At 46.4% G+C, this 14965-nt stretch overlaps 1 protein-coding gene across 1 annotated transcript in view; it reads left to right on the plus strand.

The window, feature by feature from the left end:
• The first annotated feature begins 6932 nt into the window (after window positions 1–6932).
• CSTF3 (cleavage stimulation factor subunit 3) overlaps window positions 6933–14965 on the plus strand; it is a 125730-nt gene continuing 117697 nt past the window's right edge. Inside the window, exon 1 of the mRNA XM_082270832.1 lies at window positions 6933–7069. Within this exon, the coding sequence (XP_082126958.1) occupies window positions 7037–7069 (33 nt within the window). The 5' untranslated portion in view covers window positions 6933–7036. The remainder of the gene's footprint in view (window positions 7070–14965) is intronic.

Here is a 14965-nt window from a genome sequence, read left to right on the forward strand (position 1 = left end):
ACTTACCTGTCCAGGGAGCCCACGATGTCGGCACCCAAAGTTGATTTTCGTATCAGCTCTCGGGTGCTGTCGGCGCCGCCATCCAAGGTAAGGGAACCTGGCAGTGAAGCCTTTCGTGCTGCGCTTTGTAATTGGCCCGGCGGCGGAGGAAGAAGAGGGGGGTTGAACATCTGAGGGACAGTGCCGCGGCGCTGTCTCCTAGAAGTGGGAAAGGGTACCTGTCAAAAACTGGTACCCGTTCCCCCCCCCCCCCTCCGCTATGAAATGGGTGCCAAATTTGGCACCAGAGGGGGAGAGGAAGCATATAAGCAGAGTTCCACTTTTGGGTGGAACTCCACTTTAAATTGTGAATGGGTGGGAGGGATAGATGAAAAGGGGATTTATTTTTACTTGGAGATGGGTTTAAAAAAAAGCCATTGATGTGAATAACACAAGGGCTAACATGTATGTTATTATCCTACATCTAAAAGTGCTGGCTTGCCCAAAATGCTGGAGCTGGGCTTTAAAACCTTGCCCCCTGCTAAGAAAAATAAATAAATACATAAAATTAAATAAAAAAAATAAAACTGATTGTAAAGCTTCCAATTTTTCTTTTTTTTTTTCATTAAATAACATACAATAACATATCATGCTCTTTGAAATGGTTTTGCACAGTGCAGCCCTGATCCTTCTCTTGTTGGGTTCCCTAATGGCTCCTCCCCCCTCCAAGTTCTCACCATAGGAATGGGGGACTCGTGGGGCACTCGTGTGGGCTCGCTCCTGAGTCAGGCTGTTAACATCTATTCTGCCCCGCCCCCCTTCTCTGCGCTCATAGGTTTTGACTGACCACAGCAGGAGCCAATGGCTCCCACTGCTCTCAGCAATACGTGTGAAAGCTGAGAGAAGAACTACTACAGACTTGCACAACACTGGTGAGTATTGGGGGGCTGTGGGAGGAGCTGCACCTTTTATGTTTACCTTAACCGCTTGCCGAGCTGGTACACGCAGTGGAAAAGCGCTATTAGTGTCCCAACTGTCTGCTGCAATATCTCAGTCCCGCTATAAGTCTCTGATTGCCGCCATTACTAGTAAAAGTAAAATTCCATACATTTATCCCATAGTCTGTGGACGCCATAACTTTTGCGCAAACCCATCAATATACGCTTAGTGGGATCTTTTTTTTACCAACAATATGTAGCAGAATACATATTGACCTAAACTGATGAAGAAATTCGATTTTTTTACATTTTTTTATTGGATATTGTTTGTTTTATAGCGAAAGTAAAAAATATTGTTTTTTTTTTTTTCAAAATTGTCGGCCTGTTTTTGCCTATAGTGCAAAAATGAGAAAATTGCAGAGGTGATCAAATACCACCAAAAGAAATCTCTATATGTGGGGAAAAATAAAAACAAAAAAAAAAAACAAATTGTATTTGGTCAAAGTGTCGCACGACCGTGTAATTGTCAGTTAAAGGAACGCAGTGCCGTTTTGCAAAAATGGCTTTGTTATGAAGGGGGTAAATCTTCCAGAGCTGAAGTGGTTAATGCATAGAATGCATAAAGGTAAAACACCTTAGCCTTTACAACCATCACCATACTTTTCTTTCCTGTGGATCTTGCTCCTGATCTTTGTTTTCTTGAAGAGCTCATCTACAGCTCAAGGAGATATTCCATCTCATTTGTACAGTACAGGACCAAGGCAACAGATTCCTTCTCCATGAGTTATTGTTCAATTTGTCTTTATTAAGAAAAAGTAACAATACAGGATAATATGTGAGTTTACTCATATGTGGATATGTGGAAACAACATCACGTGTAGGCAGTCAGCTGAAGGGAATAAAGGTAAGGGTGATAAACAATTTACATATAGCATCAGAAGTTTAAACACAACTCAAAACCATACAACATGTGTTGTCTGACCCAAGACATATTATTTCTGGGGGGGGGGGGGGGGGGTGTCGGGTTGTAGACTCAGGAAAAGTGCCAGAAAAAGAAAATGAGTGTAAAGGAAAGAAGAGAAGCATAGGGAGTAATGCCTCGTACACACGCACCGATTGTTGGCCGACCGATCGGCCGTCTTTTGTACAGTGTTGTTGTGTTGGTTGAAATGTGCTCTAGACTGCACACAAATTTTATCGGCCAACAAAAACCAACTTCAGAAGTGATGTCATGTTCTGGTTTACTTTTCGTGTGTCTTTTCTTCTCTGAGCATGCCCAGTCTTGCTCATCACATTTTTGTCTGCCGAAATCTGTACTGACTGAAGAACAATCGGCCGTTCTGTTGACGGCCAACAAAAATTTTATAGCCTGCACACCAGATTTTGTTCGGCCGAAAAGTTGCAGTCGGTTGTCGGAAGCATCATACTAACAAGCCGACAATCGGACGTTGGCCGAAAATTCACGGCCAACAATCGTTGCGTGTGTACGAGGCTTAAGAGAGAAAGAAGAGACCAGCCATAGTAAGGTATGTACAGCTGTGGCCAAAAGGTTTAAGAATGGCACATTCATTTTTACAAAGTCTGCTGCCTCAGTTTTTATGATGGCAATTTGCACATACTCCAGATTGTTATGAAGAGTGATCAAATGAATTGCAAAGTTCCTCTTTGCCATGAAAATGAATTTGATCCCATAAAAAAAACATTTCCTCTGCATTTGTGAAGAAGGCTTCAGGGCATCCAAGAAAGTCCAGCAAGCTCCAGAACCGTCTCCTACAGTTGATTCAGCTGTGGGATCGGGGCACCACCAGTGCAGAGACTTGCTCAGGATTGGCAGCAGGCAGGCGTGAGTGCATCTGTATCTGTACCCACAGTGAGGCGAAGACTTTTGGAGGATGCACTGGTGTCAAGAAGGGCAGCAAAGAAGCCACTTCTCTCCAGGAAAAACATCGGGACAGACTGATATTATTCAAAAGGTACATGGATTGGACTGCTGAGGGCTGGGGTAAAGTCATTTTCTCTGATAAATCCCTTTTCCGATTGTTTGGGACAACCGGAAAAGCCTTGTCCGGACAAGAAAAGGTGAGCGCTACCATCAGTCCTGTGTCATGCCAACAATAAAGCATCCTGAGACCATTTACTGTATGTGTGGGGTTGCTTCTTAGCCAAGGGAGTGGGCTCGCTCACAATGTGCCTAAGAACACAGCCATGAATAAAGAATGGTACAAAAACATCCTCCGAGAGCAACTTCTCCCAACCATCCAAGAACAGTTTGGTGAGGAACAATGCGTTTTCCAGCATGATGGAGCACCTTGCCATAAGGCAAAAGTGATAACTAAGTGGCTTGGGGAACAAAACATTGACATTTTGGGTACGTGGCCAGGAAACTCCACAGATCCTAATCCATTGGGAACTTGTGATCAGTCCTCAAGGGGCGGGTGAAAAAAAACCACCACAAATTCTGACAAACTCCAAGCATTATTTATGCAATAATGGGCTGCCATCATTTAGGGTGTGGCCCAGAAGTTGATTGACTGAATGCCAGGGCGAATTGCAGAGGTCTTGAGAAAGAAGGGTCAACACTGCAAATATTGACTTTTTTCATAAATGTAATGTAATTGTCAAAAAAAATCTTTGACACTTATGAAATGCTTGTAATTCTACTTCAGTATACCATAGTAACATCTGACAAAAAGATCTAAAAACACTGAAGCAGCAGACTTTGAGAAAATTTATATTTGTGTCACCCCCAAACTTTTGGCCACGGCTGTAGACTTGCGAAAGGAGCTCAGTAACAAGAGGGACAGGGACATCATCAAGCAAAAACAATACCTTTTAGGGTTCCTTAAACCAAACAGTCCAGTTAACTCGAGATCTATTGGAAGATAAATCGGTAAATGCTAGGAGTTTTTCAATTTCACATTGATAATAAAGTGCTTTAAGAGTGTCCAACAGGCTAGGTGGGGTAGAAAACTTCCATGAGCGGAGTATGACCAATTTGGCCACTAACCGCATCTGAATAAGAGCAGTTTTAGCGGGGGGGGGGGGGGGGGCGATGAATTGTTCTTCGCCCAAATGCAATAAAGCAAGTTTAGGAGAGATATACATTCCTATGCTGTCAGAGGCCATTCAGAAGACCTGGTTCCAAAATAAATTGAGAGATTTACACTACCATAAAAGGTGAATCAGTGAACCCGCCTCTCCGCATTGTCTCCAGCAGCCTGGGTCCTTAGTGGGGTAGCATCTTGATATATTATAAGGTGTGTAGTGCCACCTATGGAATACTTTTTGGTACATTTCCCAAATAAATAATAAATCAAGTAATCTTATAAGTATACAGTATCTCACAAAAATTAGTACACCCTTCACATTTTTGTAAATATTTTATTATATCTTTTCATGTGACAACACTGAAGAAATTACACTTTGCTACAATGTAAAGTAGTGAGTGTACAGCTTGTTGAGCAGTGTAAATTTGCTGTCCCCTCAAAATAACTCAACACAGCCATTAATGTCTAAACCGCTGGCAACAAAAGTGAGTACACCCCTAAGTTAAGATGTCCAAATTGAGCCCAAAGTGTCAATAGTTTGTGGCCATCATTATTTTCTAGCACTGTCTTAACCCTCTTGAGCATGGAGTTCACCAGAGTTTCACATGTTGCCACTGGAGTCCTCTTTTACTCCTTCATGATGACATCACGGAGCTGGTGGATGTTGGAGACCTTGCGCTCCTCCACCTTCCATTTGAGGATGCCCACAGATGCTCAATAGGGTTTAGGTCTAGAGATATGCTTGGCCAATGCATCACCTTTACCCTCAGCTTCTTTAGCAAGGCAGTGGTTGTCTTGGAGGGGTGTTTGGGGTCGTTATCATTTTGTCATACTGCCCTGCAGCTCAGTCTCCAAAGGGAGGGGATCATGCTCTGCTTCAGTATGTTACAGTACATGTTGGCATTCATGGTTCTCTCAATGAACTGTAGCTCTCCAGTGACAGCAGCACTCATGCAGCCCCAGACCATGAAACTCCCACCACCATGCTTGACTGTAGGCATCACACACTTGTCTTTGTACTCCTCACCTTGTTGCCGCCACACGCTTGACACCATCTGAACCAAATATGTTTATCTTGGTCTCATCAGACCACAGGACATGGTTCCAGTAATTCATGTCCTTAGTCTGCTTGTCTTCAGCAAACTGTTTGCGGGCTTTCTTGTGCATCATCTTCAGAAGAAGCTTCCTCCTGGGACGACAGCCATGCAGACCAATTTGATGCTGTGTGCGGCGTATGGTCTGAGCACTGACAGACTGACCCCCCCACCTCTTCAACCTCTGCAGCAATGCTGGCAGCACTAATACGTCTCTTTCCCAAAGACAACCTCTGGATATGATGCTGAGCACGTGCACTCAACTTCTTTGGTTGACCATGGCGAGGCCTGTTCTGAGTGGAACCTGTCCTGTTAAACCCCTGTATGGTCTTGGCTTTGCTGCGGCTCAGTTTCAGGGTCTTGGCAATCTTCTTATAACCTAGGCCATCTTTATTACAAATAGAAAAACGTTTTGGGACTTTAAGATGAGGCATAGCCACCTTCGGGCTAAATGCCTCCATCCCTGGATCATAAAGAAGCATTGGGGAAGGGGGGAAAAAATTGAAAGGGGGGTGTGCTAGGCAATAGATATAAATTGTAACATATGGTCAACTAAATGAAGTGTGGACATTCCACAACATAATCATAATATAGTAACATAATAATATTATGTTACTATATTATGATTATGTTGTGGAATGTCCACACTTCATTTAGTTGACCATATGTTACAATTTATATCTATTGCCTAGCACACCCCCCTTTCAATTTTTCCCCCCTTCCCCAATGCTTCTCTAGGCCATCTTTATGTAGAGCAACAATTCTTTTTTTGAGATCCTCAGAGAGTTCTTTGCCATGAGGTGCCATGTTGAACTTCCAGTAACCAGTATGAGTGAGTGAGAGCGATAACACCAAATTTAACACACCTGCTCCGCATTCACGCGTGAGACCTTGTAACATTAAAGAGTCACATGACACCTGGGAGGGAAAATGGCTAATTAGGCCCTTTTTGGACATTTTCACTTAGGGTGTACTCACTTTTGTAGCCAGCAGTTTAGACATTATTGGCTGTCTGTTGAATTGTTTTGAGGGGACAGCAAATTTACACTGCAATACAAGCTGTACAATCACTATTTTACATTGTAGCAAAGGGTCATTTCTTCAGTGTTGTCACATGAAAAGATATAATAAAATATTTACAAAAATGTTAGGGGTGTACTCATTTTTGTGAGATACTGTATACTTATAATTCAACTCGATTTATTATTTATTGGGAAATGTACCAAAAAATGTTTTTCTCTCAAAAAAAGTGGAGTTATGCTTTAAAGCGGAGTTCCGGCCACAAAAACATTTTTTACCTAAAAATACCCCCCTAATCCTAAGCTTTCCCCAATTACACTAATACTATTCCCACATTACAGTAGTGTACAATAAATGAATATAGATAAAATCTTACCTTTAAAATTGATTGAAGAGCGCGGCCATCTCCGGTGTGGGCGTCTGAAGCCGCTGTGTCCCCCGCTGTGTCCTTCTTCCTGGTTTCAGCTACCCAGAATGCCGATCGCAATCTCGCGCATGACGCTAATCTCCCAGGACTCAATGCAAAGGAGGAAGTGAGGTTGGGGGCCGCGGCCGCATAAGGAGGAAGAGGAAGGAAGGTAAGTTAATTTTCATTGAAAACAAGGTAAGTGAAAGAAAAAAAAAATGAATTATCCAATTCTTTTTCAGGTTTTTTTTTACTCTACCTGTTCTTTTTTAGGGTGGAACTCCGCTTTAAGTGTTTCGTTCAGTAATATGGTAGTTTTAATGTGTATTCTTCAAATTGTCCACAAGATGGCGATGTTTCTCATTCAGTCCTCCTGAGCTGCAATAGCGCTCATTGCCACAGGATGTCTCCAATCCCGATTAGCTGAATCCCGTTGATACGGAGCAGTTTTTGTTTGTTCCGTCGGCCATTTTCTCGTGTTATGTGTAGGAGTGCGAGGTTGGAGGAGAGAAGGGAGCTGGCAGTGTGGTGTGCGGAGAGAAAGGTGCGGGGATGATGGCCTCCGGGGAGAGCACAGCTGAGCAGGTGAGGAGTGAAGGGAGAGGTGTGGAGAAGGGCGGGAAGGGGTTGGTTGATGTGGGGCGGTGTGTGCTGTATGGAGGTCGGTGTGAGGGAGGGCCGAGGACGGTGAGGAGAGTGTGTGGTGCCCCCCTGAGGCCTGCACAGGGTACAGCTCCCTCCTGTGTGATGGGATTGGCTGACTCTGGGGGGTGCAGTGATGTTTTAGTGAATGGGAACCTTTTCCGGCCTCATAATTGTGCGATTATCAGACACGGCGTGCGAGTCGCACCGCATTCCTGTGCCCATCCCATGCCATGTCTGTGCCATTTTCTGCCATACATTTTTTTTGGCTGAAATTGCATCCGCTCCGAAATGGTGCAGGACCCTTTTTGCTTATTCCCCCCCCCCCCCATCTAAATCGCATTGTATGGGAAAGAACACTCATGCGACCCGATTCTGGCAATCGCACTGCATTTTCTTTCTGTTTCTGGGGTGTTGTTAAGATAATGTTGGCAGGTCGCACGTACGCTGTGTGATTGCAGGGGGGGGGGGACGCACAGGACTCCCGCATCACATAATGCATTTCCCGCATCACATAAGTGTGAAGCAGGGATTACAGTCCTGATTCCCAACAACCCCCCCCCCCCCCTTAAATGTGGGCTGTAGGGTGCCATGTATAGAGAAGGGGGGGCCCAAGCTGTGGCGCTCTGTCCCGGGCTGTGGGTGGCGCTCTGTCCCAGCGCCTGCACTATGTGAGGCTGTGGGTGGTGCCCTGTCCCAGTGCCTGCACTGAGTAGGAGAGACTGGACTGTGGGTGGTGCCCTGTCCCGGGCTGTGGGTGGCGCTCTGTCCCAGTGCCTGCACTGAGTAGGAGAGACTGGACTGTGGGTGGTGCCCTGTCCCGGGCTGTGGGTGGCGCTCTGTCCCAGTGCCTGCACTGAGTAGGAGAGACTGGACTGTGGGTGGCGGCGCCCTGTCCCGGGCTGTGGGTGGCGCCCTGTCCCAGGCTGTGGGTGGCGCCCTGTCCCAGTGCCTGCACTGAGTAGGAGAGACTGGACTGTGGGTGGCGGCGCCCTGTCCCGGGCTGTGGGTGGCGCCCTGTCCCAGGCTGTGGGTGGCGCCCTGTCCCAGTGCCTGCACTGAGTAGGAGAGACTGGACTGTGGGTGGCGGCGCCCTGTCCCGGGCTGTGGGTGGCGCCCTGTCCCGGCGCCTGCACTGAGTAGGAGAGACTGGACTGTGGATGGCGCTCTGTCCCGGGCTGTGGGTGGCGCTCTGTCCCAGCGCTGAGTAGGAGAGACTGGACTGTGGATGGCGCTCTGTCCCAGGCTGTGGGTGGCGCTCTGTCCCAGCGCTGAGTAGGAGAGACTGGACTGTGGATGGCGCTCTGTCCCAGGCTGTGGGTGGCGCTCTGTCCCAGCGCTGAGTAGGAGAGACTGGACTGTGGATGGCGCCCTGTCCCAGGCTGTGGGTGGCGCCCTGTCCCAGTGCCTGCACTGAGTAGGAGAGACTGGACTGTGGGTGGCGGCGCCCTGTCCCGGGCTGTGGGTGGCGCCCTGTCCCGGCGCCTGCACTGAGTAGGAGAGACTGGACTGTGGATGGCGCTCTGTCCCGGGCTGTGGGTGGCGCTCTGTCCCAGCGCTGAGTAGGAGAGACTGGACTGTGGATGGCGCTCTGTCCCGGGCTGTGGGTGGCGCTCTGTCCCAGCGCTGAGTAGGAGAGACTGGACTGTGGATGGCGCTCTGTCCCAGGCTGTGGGTGGCGCTCTGTCCCAGCGCTGAGTAGGAGAGACTGGACTGTGGATGGCGCTCTGTCCCGGGCTGTGGGTGGCGCTCTGTCCCAGTGCTGAGTAGGAGAGACTGGACTGTGGATGGCGGTATCTCTGCCTCACCGTACATGGAAGTCCTGGCCTGGGGAAGGGAGAGCCACACTGAGGCCTGGGATCAGGTGAGGAGGATTTTTGGGGGGGGGGGGGGGGGGTAAAGTTTCACTTCCATGGCCAGAGTGTGGCAATTATGAAGGGTTTAACTTCTCACTGCCATGCCCAGCAATGGGAGGAGAGATGGTGGTCACTGGCAGTTAAAATTAACCCTTTAATAATTTCTACCTCCTATTGCTGACCATGGCAGTGATAAATAACCCCTCCATAATGGGAAGTAACTTTCACTGCCACACATCGTTAATGCAGGGGGGGATAAAGAGGAGCTCCAGCCCCCTCCCCTCCCAAAAAAAAAAAAATTAAGTCAGCAGCTACAAATACTGCAGCTGCTGACTTTTATTGTAAGGACACTCACCTGTCCAGGAATTCAAGGGTGGTTTCCTACTGTGCATTCGTGAGTCGTGCTGTGCCTTGTGAATGGTCCTGTAATCTAATGTGATCTGTCATGTGGGAGAAGGTCCCGCCCCCTGGCAGTGGAGGAGGGGAGGGTGCAAACAAGGGGTGCGTCCTCTTTTGGGTGGAGCTCCGCTTTAAATTGCACTTCTATGACTGGGAGAAGGGGGTTGGTTAACTTTCACTGCCACCCTAGCACTAATGTGATGGGGGGGTTAGGTTTTATTAGCAGTGACCACCAGTAGGGGGTGGGGGGGGTTAATAGTACTGACAACAAAGCTGGGAGCCTTTTGGGTCAGTTGACACCAATGCATCCACTGAAACGAATGCTGGAGCTATCTCTACATCCACTGACAACAGTGCCGTGCAGTTATTGCGTCCTGTGACTAGGGATGCACCGAAATGAAATTCTTGGCCGAAGCCGAATAATAATAAAATGCTTGGCCGAAGGCCGAATACCGAACGTGGTGTTTCGCATTTTTTAACATAAAATATGCCCATTAGCGTGCCCCTTAACATAAAATATGCCCATCAGAGTGCCCCTTAACATAAAATATGCCCATCAGAGTGCCCCTTAACATAAAATATGCCCATCAGAGTGCCCCTTAACATAAAATATGCTCATCAGAGTGCCCCTTAACATAAAATATGCTCATCAGAGTGCCCCTTAACATAAAATATGCTCATCAGCATGTCCCTTAGCATAAAATAAGGGGCACGCTGATGGGCTCATTTTATGTAAGGGGGCACTCTGATGGGCACATTTTATGTCAGGGGGCACGCTGATGGGCACATTTTATGTCAGGGGGCACGCTGATGGGCACATTTTATGTCAGGGGGCACGCTGATGGGCACATTTTATGTCAGGGGGCACGCTGATGGGCACATTTTATGTTAGGGGGCACGCTGATGGGCACATTTTATGTTAGGGGGCACTCTGATGGGCAAAACAAAACATTTAAATCAGCATTGCTCTTAACATAAAATATGCCCATTAGCGTGCCCCTTAAAATGAAATATGCCCATCAGAGTGCCCCTTAACATAAAATATGCTCATCAGCATGTCCCTTAGCATAAAATAAGGGGCACGCTGATGGCCACATTTTATGTCAAGGGGCACTTTATAGGGCACTGTGGCAACAACATATGGCAGTCTGCACACTAATGCTTGTGCAGCTGCCAGCAACTGTATTCTTCTCTCCCAAATGTGCTCAGCTGCACATCACATACCTCTATAACTGCAGCCAGAGCCAAATGCCGCGAACAGGGGGGGCGGGGCGTGGACCAAGTGTGAAGGAGCCGCCAGTCAGGAGCAGGGGGCGGGACGCGCGCGTGACGTCACACCCCCCTACGCGGCCGGACAGGACACCAGCGGGAAGGGAGCCGCGAGCCGCGGTCAGGGCGGAAGCTACAGAGAATGCATACATATCAGAGGGTTACATAATAGAGGACCGCGAGCCGCAATGAGGTGAGAGACATTGTTCGGCTTAAATTATTCGGCCTTTTGATTTATTCGGCCGAACACCGAAAGTGCCATTTTCCCTATTTTCGGCCGAATAATGTTCGGCCGCCGATTATTCGGTGCATCCCTACCTGTGACACCAGTGCTGGGGGTTGAGCCCCTTACACACGATAAGATTATTGGACGAATTTGTGTCGGATTTTTGTTGCATGCTGGTCTCATATGGAAAGTGAAGAGGTTACTTTCATGTGACAGAATTCATCTTCAGAAGTGATGTCATGTGTGGAATTGTTTTGTATGTGTTCTTTAGTTTCCCAGCATGCCTAGTCTTGCTCTTAAGATTATTTTCGGACAAAAACTGTACTAATTAAAGGAAAATCGAATGTTGTGTTGACGTACAATAAATTTTTTATAGCCCGCACATACAGATTTTGTCGTCCAAAAATTTGCAATCCGCTGTTGAAAGCACCGTACTAACAATCTGAAAATCGGCAGATCGTAAATTGGGCGAAATTTTACTTCTGATTTTCTTATCGTGTGTACGGCCTTTATTATTGCATCCGCTGACACCCATGCTGTGCGATTGTTCTGTCCATTCACACCAATGCTGGTGGTTTACTCCAACTTCTTTAGTGTGCATTGTAATAAGCTGCATAAAATACAGTTGGAGCAAAAATGTTGGGTTATTGAAGAGCAAACATTCACCGCTGCTGCTGTGCGTCCTTCTGTGTCAGGGACCTCTTTAGGCCTGCCATCATTTTTAAGTTTCCTGCCTGTGTTTGTTTATGCTGGAGTCACATATATGCGGGTTTGGTTTTCGTGCAGAATACGGTGCGGTTTCCATTCAGCGGTTCAGGTGCAAATTTGACACTGAAATTACACCTGAAGAGGACTTCAGGATGCTTTTTTTAAATTTGCTTTTCCCACATCCACCAACAAATCATAGATGGGTGTCACACAACATGTAATATCTTTTTATCACTAAACTGTGCACCATGTGTATACTATTCACACTCTATGCTAAAAAATATATACAACAAACTTCTTTTTCATAAATCATATATCATGTGTTATATATATATATACATACATTACTCTTGCAAATCATAATAATTATTAATTTGCTTAAAATCTTTCAAAAAAAATTGTGTATACGTCAATATACCTTAATGTCCTCTTAAGCTGTACTCAAGTGTCTTCAATCCTCCATCACATGCATTAGTGCTCAGAGTCCCACCACCTTTCACAATGTGCGCGCCCCTCAGCAGGTGGATCTATTGTGTATAAAGAGGTCATGGGACTTCCCATCCAACGACATACCTGTACTTAGTTGGATTATTGGTGGTTGTACCATTTTCTTTAGAGCCGGCAGTTGGCTCTCTTGTAATAGCAATCGGAGTGGCTGAGTCGCAGCTCGATTCCTTTTACAAGCAGCGGAAGAGGTCGCCCCCCACTGCCTTGCACAGCTTGCTCAGTCTCTCCCATCCCACTGGGAGACCCAAGCCACCAGTCGCCACGTCCGCCACCTGGACAGACAGCCAAACAATGCCCGGCTTGGCGGCTCGTAATAGTAACCCGGAAGCAATAATGTGACATCACTTCTGGTTTACTCGGAAACAATCAGCACCATTTTGTAACAAAATGTAAAGCATTTAAAAACATTCTTGGTGTTTTGAATAAGTACAAAGGGGTCTTACAGACCCCGAATCTCTCCATAAATAGTACTTGTCACATGCCTATTGCTGTCACAAGAATGTTTAAATTCCTTCTGACAGCAATAAAAGTGAGACAAAAAAATAATGCAACAGTGTAAAAAGAAATACGGTAAATTAATATAAAAAAAAAAGTAAAGTGCCCCCCCCTCCTCCTCCCAATGCTCCCGCGCAAAGGCGAACGCATGCAGCGATTCGGCAAGTATGCAAACAGCAATCGTCCCACATATGTCACAAACTTACTGAGTGACATATCACTATGGATGTCACCCCACTTCCTCAACCTTTCTAAGACGGAGCTTGTAATATTTCCTCCTCCCTGATTCCCTCCACATGACTTTACCATTGAGATCAATGGTACAACCACACATGCCAGGGTGCTGTGTGTAATCCCAGACAGACTCTGACCTCTCCTTCAGCCCCCACATCCAATCACTGATTAAATGTTGCCACCTTAAACTCTAACCTCTCCAGAATTCGCCCCTAACTAACGACACCACAAAACAACTTATTCACTCCTTGGTAATTTCCCGCCTTACTACTGCAATTCCATCTTCACTGGTCTACCTTTACACAGGCTATCCCCCATTCAGTCTATCATAAATGCTGCTGCCAGATTTATACACCTTACTAACCGATCTGTGACGGCTTCCCCTCTCTGCCAATATCTTTACTGGCTTTCCCTACTCCCATTGTATAAAATTCTAAATACTAACCAACATACAAGGCCATACACAACGTCACCCGCAGCTACATCACCAACCTCATCTGCCGATACAGCCCAAATCGTCTTCTCCATTCCTCCCTCCTTTTCTCTTGTTACCTCCTCTCACGCTTTCCTCCAGGACTTCTCCAGAGCCTCTCCCATCCTCTGGAACTCCCTGCCCTAGTATGTCCGGTCAGCTCCTACCCTGTCCGCCTTTAGGCGATCCTTGAAAACTCACTTATTCAGGAAAACCAACCCCACCTCCACCTAAGATCTGTACTTGAGTCCCCTCCATCAGATCATCCCTCGCAGCCACTACCTTTAGTACCACCTCCCCTTCCCTTTAGATTATAAGCTTTATGAGCAAGGCCCTCCTATTCCTTTTGTGTTGAACTGTATTGTAAATTGTGCTGTCCCCCTTTTTATTGTAAAGCGCTTCGTAAACTGTTGGCGCTAAATAAATCCTGTATAACATGTGAGGTATCACCGCAAACATCAGATCATGGGCAGTAATTCTAGCACCAGACCTCCTCTGTAAATCTAAAGTGATAACCTGTAAAAGCTTTTAAAGCGTCACCTATGGGTAGTAAAATTTACGTGGTTTGTTGTCGATGCACGAGGGTGCACAATTTTTAAAGCATGACCTGTTTGGTATCTATGTGCTCAGTGTAACATCATCATCATCTATTCCCAGGTATCAATCTTCCTTCCAGGAATGCTCTTCAGCGCTCCTTGGGTAAGTGGTAAGTTATTACAATACTAAGCTCTCTCCACTAGCTCCTGGATCCTCACCTTCTGTCTCATCTTTAGCCCCCCCCCCTCCTGTGCAGTGGGGTAGTCCACAGGCCTCACCTTCCGCTTCCCTCAAGCTGCTCATAGGCACACAAGGCGAGGATCCAGGAGCCAGTGGAGAGAGCTTGGTATTGTAGTAACTCACCCAAGGAGCATTGAAGAGGATTCCTGGAAGGAAGATTCTCCAATACTGTGAATAGACCCCTTTATAGGGGAAGGCACATGTGACCTATTTATATGCATGCAATAGGTCCATCTGCTGAGGGGAGTTCTTACTGTGAAAGGTGGTGGGACTCTGAGCACTAATGCATGTGATGGAGGTTGAAGACACTTGAGTAGAGGTTTTTCTCTCTAGGAAAATAAGCACTTATATTGATTCACTGAAGTAAGATATATATATTCTATGTTGATGGGTGACTGATGAAAAATAAGTTTGTATGTAGTTTATTGTATGAATGGTGTACGTTAGTCTCCAGGGAAGTAAACATCGGTATCCCATTAACAAAAATGGCTTTGGGAGGTGAGAACAGCAGCAAGTAGTATGTAAAATTTTTGCCCTTGGGCTTAGACCGCCTTAAACCCCAAGAAAATTATTTTGAAGTTTCCTAGTCCTTGGATGCAGTTACTTCGTTAGTTTTTTGTTTTTTCTCGCCTGATCACCCTGCCCATAACACACTTCCCATCTAAGGCTTCATTCACATTTGGCATTTTGGGATCTCGGGTAGAATCACTTTGATTCTGCCTACGATCTCAAATCGCACTGCAATGGCAAAATGCATGTTCAGGTGCCATTCATTTTTAGTGGCACATAAATGTGGTACGTTTTTGCTTCGATTATCGCGGCAAAACATAACGCATGAAGCTTGTCACCCAAAATGTAGCAGGAGCTTCTTTTGGGCGACAAGCTTCGCACGTTGC

Source organism: Pelophylax lessonae, assembly GCF_965119305.1.
Source record: "Pelophylax lessonae genome assembly, chromosome: 10".
Classification (NCBI taxonomy): domain Eukaryota; kingdom Metazoa; phylum Chordata; class Amphibia; order Anura; family Ranidae; genus Pelophylax; species Pelophylax lessonae.